The sequence below is a fragment of the Bison bison genome, unplaced genomic scaffold, assembly GCF_000754665.1.
Source record: "Bison bison bison isolate TAMUID 2011002044 unplaced genomic scaffold, Bison_UMD1.0 scf7180017864180, whole genome shotgun sequence".
Taxonomy (NCBI): Eukaryota; Metazoa; Chordata; class Mammalia; order Artiodactyla; family Bovidae; genus Bison; species Bison bison.
Genome location: NW_011494752.1, coordinates 15,221,535 through 15,229,021, shown reverse-complemented (window position 1 = coordinate 15,229,021; position 7,487 = coordinate 15,221,535). Strand labels below are relative to the sequence as shown.

At 50.4% G+C, this 7,487-nt stretch overlaps 1 protein-coding gene across 3 annotated transcripts in view; it reads right to left on the bottom strand.

Annotated features, from left to right (window-relative positions):
• Positions 1-1,113: 1,113 nt before the first annotated feature.
• The window catches only part of MYH10 (myosin, heavy chain 10, non-muscle), a 122,200-nt gene continuing 115,826 nt past the window's right edge, over positions 1,114-7,487 (bottom strand). For all 3 annotated transcript variants that reach the window (XM_010843030.1, XM_010843029.1, XM_010843031.1), the window contains 5 exons: positions 6,939-7,062; positions 6,656-6,864; positions 5,001-5,109; positions 3,476-3,648; positions 1,114-2,797 (listed from right to left, as the gene is read on the bottom strand). In XM_010843030.1, coding sequence (XP_010841332.1) covers positions 2,653-2,797; positions 3,476-3,648; positions 5,001-5,109; positions 6,656-6,864; positions 6,939-7,062 — 760 coding nt within the window. In that variant the 3' untranslated portion in view covers positions 1,114-2,652. The remainder of the gene's footprint in view (positions 2,798-3,475; positions 3,649-5,000; positions 5,110-6,655; positions 6,865-6,938; positions 7,063-7,487) is intronic.

The window sequence follows — 7,487 nt, the reverse complement described above, 5'->3', positions numbered from 1 at the left end:
GGATGCTTGTCTTCCTGATGTCAGCATGCCTAGGATAGGCAGGCTGGGAACAGGTGTTATTCCTACTAAAGTAAGAGAGTCTTCTAGAGTGTCTGCATTTTAGGCAAGGGCAGACAGAGCATTTAAAGTGTATGTGACCACGTTAAAATCCTAAGAGGGCTCGTCTAGACTGCATTCTACAAAAGGCTAAGGTTTCTCCACACATTCTGGAACCCCTCCTCACATCGGACCATATGCCCATGGCTGGGCGCTGGCCAGCTGCTTTGTCTTTGACATGCCCAGAGCCCAGCTCCCAGCTATAGTTGTGTTTCATGAACAACCTCAGACTATGAAGCAGTGGTTTGTTTAGTGAAGAAGGGTCCCGTCTAGTTGGCGTCTTTGTGGAATCAGGAATTGGAATCTGTTCACGTAGGTCGTGTTTCTCCTGAGCTGGCAAACAGTATGACGTGAACACCAGTTAAACCAGCTAGCAAGGAAGGATTCTTTTTCAGAAAAGCCTCTGAATTCCACAAACCCTTGGACTGAGACACCAAAAGCAAGGGTGAGGACACACATGAGAGACGGTAAGTGCAACTCTCCTTTTCTCCTGTGGTGGTGACGATTTTGAGAAAGGGAACAGTTCAGCCCATTTTTCACATCCTCACAACTGCCAAGCAGCTTCAGTATGTACTTCAGACCACCGGAACAAGCCTAACTTGAGCATATCATAAAAAAGCCCCAGCATGGCCGCGTGACTGTGTTCCCCTAGATTTCTCTCCAGCCCATCCTACCTGGCCCACAGCTGCCCGTGGATCTCACCACCGAATCCTCCCAAAAGCATTTTTAACGTGCATCCTGCCTGAAAATAGCCTGAAACGTCTCAGGCCTCTTGAAATACTCTAATCCAGTAATGGGCTTCATTGATTGGACACTGAAACCGTCCTAGAGACTTCATCCCTCAGTCCTGGACCGCTCATCGGCAAAGCAGGACAGCCGCCAGCCCGCCCGGAGAACTCACCTGTCACCTGACAGTTTCTGGGCGTGCGGTGCCCTCGGAACAAGTGGCCTGGCTATCAGCACGTAAGTCTATGTAGCGTCCAACCAGAACAGAAGGTGAGAAAACAGATTGCACATTCACATGATTATTCTTGTTTATTGAGGTCTGTTTATTCTCCACGGGTGCTTTTTCCTCCAAGTAAACAGAGCAGGCGTAAATATCTATAATGAATAAATTTATTGTCTTACAAAAATCATTGTCTAGAAATATGGGAATACAAGAAAAGATATTTGCAGTCAGGTGTCTGGTGGTCAACAGCCAGTACAATTCATAAAGGGGGAAAAATCAAAGATTCCAAACCCACATGACAAATTCTTCCCAACAGATGTTAAAGCTTTTAACCCAAAAGGTTTGTGTTTTCAAGCACGTTGCAGAGGATCAAGGATTTATAATTAACACTGATTCATTGTCACTGAATGTTTATAATACCACTTTGACTAGAGAGGTACATGATATGAAGCACAGTCAAAACTTAATACATTAAATTGTTACAGAGGCAAATAATATATTTAACATTGTCTTAGTACTGTAGTGTCTAAGGCACTTTCTGTAATGTCAGTTTGATTAACTATCAACCCAAAACAGAATGCTAAATGTTTACTGTAACACTGTCCCGAGGGGGTGGGGAGGGAGAAATGAAAAAGGAGTCATCCACTGGCATGTCAACATTCAGGCGGGTGGCCTCTGTTCCCGAGGTGCTGTCCCTCTCACTGACAGACTTGAACAAGTCTCGGACACAAAACCAATCTTCCCATTTTGGGCTCAAAGCAGCGGCTGAATTTGCAAGGTCAGCATGAGAGCCTGGCTGGCGAGGAAGAGTGCCCCCCCTAGCTTCTGCTCTGGGGGGCCTGTGGCTGCGAGGAGCAGGCCATCTAGAAGTCACTGTGATGGCTGCCCCTGGGCCTCGGCTGCATCGTGGCCACTGTCCTGTTGGCACAGAGCAGCTCCGGCTGAAGACAGTTCACGTGAAGAGATGCGGGGACCCCACGACTTGAGGGAGAGGGGCACTGCAACCCCCATAGATGCTCGCTTCCCCCAACCACCCCCCCCCATCTCGCTGAAGCCCCTTTCACAGTTTGCGCACTGAAATAGTGTCAATCATCATCTGAAGGAAATGAGAGCTACAGGTGCAGTTTAGGTTCCATAACGTTCTAAGGGACTTGATGTGGCTGCGGAGGCAGGGGCCACGTGAACACAGAACTAAAGTAGCTGTCTGTACGACAGAGCATGCAGAGCGACGGGGCGGCAACCGCTAGGCGGCCCCATGACCCAGCGACTGGCAGCGGGTCTGCAGTTAGTTTGAAAAAGGGTTCTCTTAACATGTATTATAAAATGGTCTCTTGGTGGATATATGGAAAATAGATGCAATGATGAGGCGATCTGTTTAATATGTGTAGGTTTTGTGTATATATATATATATAAAAAAGGGGAGCAATTGTACCTAAATCTGAAGCAGGAGACGTGTGTGTAGGCCATGAGGCCTTAAGACACAATTGATCTCTCAGGAAGGAGTCTCGCAGCTCTCCGGTTCCCCAGATCTGCAGGAGGCCCCAAGGTGGGGGCGCAGGTGACTTCCTGCATATCCCGCAGTATTGCTTCCTCCGGCTTCCTTGGACTTACTCGGACTGCGGCGGCTGTGTCTCGTTGATGTCACTGGTCTTACTTTCTGTGTCGTCGTCCGACAGCTCCAGGGACGCGCCCTCAATGTGCAGCTGGCGCCGGCCTGATCGGCTGGAGGAGAAGCTGATCGGGCCGCCTCGCCTGGAGGGAACAGAAAACAGGTGCACGTGGCCGCCAAGTCATCCACCCACCTGAGGACTCAAACCTCCCCGCCCAGGACACAGCCCCTGGGGTGGTGGGGAAATCAGAAGGGCTCTGTGCTTAGCCACCGCTGCCACCCACTGAGCATCGTCCTGGGGGCCGTGGTGGCTGGCCCCTGCTGTCCCCCCAAGACACAGTGAGGACAGCACCACTGGCTCATCCCTGGCCAGCCGCTCCCCAAAGGGCAGATGGAGAGGAAATGTTGTGTACAGGCTTTGTGGGCCTCCTAAGGTCTCTGCTGGTCTTTTTACAACCTTTATCACTGTCAGCACCACTCTTAGCGTATGAGAGCAGGGCAGACAGGCTCCAGCCCACAAGCCACACCTGTGCTAAGCTGTCCTTCTGGGGAGAAGCCTTGGCTCCCTGTGTCCTGGGGTGCATCAAGTCTGTCGTAGAGAGGCTGCCCCCGCCCACGAGGGACATGGACAGACTCCTGGGCTGGCACGCAAGCCTCAAGCCGTGCATTCGCACAGCCTCTCAGTAAACACAGAGCCAGTGAGTGAGTGGCCTGTTGCTTCCCTGCTCTCCAGCCCACCAATGGTCAGGAGTCCTAAATAGGTACATGCCAAGGAGGACCTGCACACTTGGCCAAGAAAACCAGTGTCTGGAGCCACTTACCTCAGCCGGTTCTTCAGGGTGCTGACCTCACGGCTCAGGCCCTCGTTGGCCTCAGTGGCATCATCCAGTTCCCGCTGGAGTTTGCGCCGAGATGCGTTGGCACGTGTAGCTTCTTCCTCTGCTTCCTCCAGCTGCCGCTTGAGCTGCTTCATCCTGGCATTGGCCTTCTCCATCTCGGGAAAGTTAGAGGAACCGAGTCAAACCAAACCGCTGAATCCAAATTCGCATTGCTGTGTCCTCAATGTTTCAGCACAGGCCTCTGCCCCACTGGCCACACGTGTGTGCACACACAAGGGCCCTGCCTGAGGCCTTTTGAACAGCCTGCCATTCTCTGCACAACTGTGTCTACACAGCATATTAGGCTAAAGGAAACTTTTAAACAACTGAAATCCAATTTTCATCCCTGAGTTTTCTACAGAAAAATGACATCTTCACATGAGTGATCTATGGAATTATGAAAGGAAACTGCTATTACCAGCAACACAGTCTCCACCCCCAGGAGATGGTGTGTTCATTTTACACCTCTTTTCAACACGGGCATGTCAATATTCTAAGTACCAAGCCACTCTGGAAAACCAAGTAAGAACTGGGCCTGCCACTAGCCCGCCCACTCCTGAGCCACAGAAGCTGGCCAACACCGTGCTGGTCCAGTTCACACCCACCCAGAACTGCTCTCGGAGTTGCTAGGCCCTGGGATGGAGAGGGGAGGGTCTGGGCTAGAGGCAGTGGATCCTCAGGTCTCCCAGACGAGCGAGAGCACAGCCCCCCAGGCTGCAGCCAGTACAGAGCTGACGCGCCCTGACACTTCAGAGACAGACACCTGGACACAGACGAGGACGACCACTTGGGTCCCAGGTGCAGTGCACTCGCTTTTTCTTCCCTTCCCACTACCTCTTGCATCTGCCCCTCCACCCAGCCAATGTTCAGTTCTGTTCAGTCGCTTAGTCGTGTCCGACTTTGCGACTCCATGAATTGCAGCACGCCAGGCCTCCCTGTCCATCACCAAGTCCTGGAGTTTACTCACGTCCATCGAGTTGGTGATGCCATCCAGCCATCTCATCCTCTGTCGTCCCCTTCTCCTGCCCCTAATCCCTCCCAGCACCAGAGTCTTCCAATGAGTCAACTCTTATGACTACCAACTACAACTTTTCTAGGCATTCAGAAGACAGTGGGTAAAACAGGCAGAAATCTCTACTCATGCAGTGACCACTCTAGTGAAGGAAACATGGTAATAAGATCAGTTCAGGCCTCCCCACTTCAATCCTTTCTCAAGGCTCTTGCCCACCCCTTCGCAATATGTATTGTGTGGCAGGGCTGCGTCCTAATCACCTCTGTATCCCCAGCACCCAGGAGTGACCAGCAGGAACAAGAAACAGCATGTGTATTGAAACACTAGAAGTAAGAGTTTCAAACAGCTCTTCCTAAGTCAGCGAGTCACATAGTAACATGGCTGGTCTTGTATCTGTGTTCCTGTACAGCATTCAGGGTGGAAGACGTGTTCCCTTTACGTGCCTTCTCTCCTTACCTGTTCTTTATACTGGTCAGCATGGCGGCGTTCATCTTCAACCTGCATGAAGATTTCTTTCAGCTTCTTCTCGGTACGACGGACTAGTTTATTGGCAGTGGCTCTTTCCCTGTGAAAATGATCCACATGTTCATTTTCACAGTTCTTGCAGTAAAAATATTTTAACTCCTTTTCTCTATAAGATGACACATTGGAGTGCTTTCCAGGACCCCTGTATCATCGTGATCAACATAGCCCAGAAACTTCTTCCTTCTGGTCGAACCATGGATTGCCTTTAATGTAGTCTAATGCTGATAGGCAGAACACCTGCATTATTCCCTCACGCATGGGTATTTATCACCTTAGTGATCTTCTGAAGATCAAAGGTCATTTACATCGAGTGTAGAATTTTTGGAAATAAAAACCTTAGTTGGTTACTCTCATCACCTAACATTTTAGCCTGGAAAACAAAACAATTTATTGATTGTTTCAATTTAAAATTACTTCCCACTGACTTGGAGAAGGAAATGGCAACCCACTCCAGTATTCTTGCCTGGAGAATCCCATGGATGGAGGAGCCTGATGGGCTACATGCAGTCCACGTGGTCGCAAACAGTCGGACACGACTGAGTGACCTCACTCACTCCCACTGACTAAGATTCCCTGGAGGAGGGCAAGGGAACCCACTTCAGTATTCTTACCTGAAGAATCCCACAGACACAGGAGCCTGGCAGGCTAGTCCATAGGGTCGCCAAGAGTCTGACATGACTGAAGTGACTGAGCACGTACTTACTAAGATGCTAGAGCAGCTGAACACTGAAACAACTCCCCCCACTTCAGGTAGGAGTTAAGGCACCATGTTCTAGACAGGCCTCCACTGTCCCATGTGAAGGAAGGAGAGTTAACTTACTTGGAGAACTCCACTGAAAACACAAAAGGATCTTTTGTTCCTTCACAAATGTTATGCAAAAATGGATAGGATGGAATCAGCTCAAAGGACCAAGTCATGTCTATTACAACTAACAACAAACAAACCCTCAGCTGTTACATTTGAGAGCAGGGGGACAAAGTTTTGGATGCTAGGCCGGGGAGGACTCTGCGCATAGACCCTGTGTTTCTGGGCCCCCAAGCTCCTCAATAAGAGGGTGAAGTTGAAAGTCTGCTCCAGCTCTGGCCATCTGAGATTCTATTCTAATAGATATGTAAATAAATGCCTGCCAAAACGCTGCTTTGTGCAATTCCTCATAAATTTCAGAATGAATGGTTTACGTCACCAGAATGCAAACTGTTGAGCAATCCTTTCTTAAAGGAGAAAAAACTTGTCTTTTTTGTTACACTGCATTTCTTCTATGCCAATACACTGTTGCATTTCACGTGATGCCGTGAACTTGGGCTCAGCCTTGGGCAGAGATGTAAACTATGGCACCAGCAAGTCATGGGGCACACACAGCATGATTAGCCCTCAGCTGAGCCTGGGAAGAGCTGACAGGCGAGCCCAGTGCTCCCTGAGGGCTCACACCAGCTTCTCCAGTTATATGTGCCCTTGTGATTCTTCCCCCAGCAACAAAGCTCCCCTAGGACGGGCCATTGGTGTCATCTCTATAAACCTGGACCTGGTCTGTAGCAGAGATACTGGAAAAACCTTTCTTTGGCTTATAGCACTGAAAACCTCTTACTTGGCTTCCTGCTCAAGCTGCTCCTCCAGCTGCCCAATCTTGGCTTCTAGGGCAGAGATGGTGGCCTTGAACTTGGACTTGACAGCGCCTTCCAGCTCCTGCAGCTTGGCCTTCAACTCCTTGTTCTGCCGCTCCAGCTGCTGGCGCGCATTATCGCTCTTCTGGGCAGCGCTGCGCTCGGCCGCCAGCTCAGTGTTCAGCGTGTCCACCTGAAGGGGAGATGGGTCATTTGTGCAGAGGATGGCACAGTCCCTCCTGGGGTGAGGGGACATGGCAGGCCCACCTGCAGTGTGGTCTTGCGGAAGCGGTCATTGAGCAGCTCCATGTTGCTCTGCTCCTCCTCCAGCTCCTCCTCTAGCTGTGCGATCCGAGCCTCCAGACGCCGCTTCTCATCCAGGAGTGCAGACCTGCGGCCAAGGCGGCGACACTCAGCACAGAGAACTCCCCAGGGCTCCTCCACCCACTGTGCTGCCATTAACATTCTTAATTTTTCTCCTTCCCCTCCTCCCACCCCGGTCTGCCAGGTCCTGTTGGTTTTGCTTCCAAACATGCTGCCCACTTGTCTCCATCCCCAGGCCTGCTACCTGGCCAGGCCCCGCTATCTTGCGCCTGGACTGCTATGCAGCCCTCCAGCTTTGCCCCACAGCCAGTGTCAGCTATAAAAGTACAAAAAGATCCTGGTGTTCCCTAGCTTCTCTAGTGTACCAAGATCTAAAGCCAGCTCCTCACCATGGCACACTAGAAAATGACCACCATGGATCCTTAGGACAGCCATTAAATGGAGAAAGCAACCTCTTAATTGTAAAAAAAAAAAACAAAACAAACAAACAAA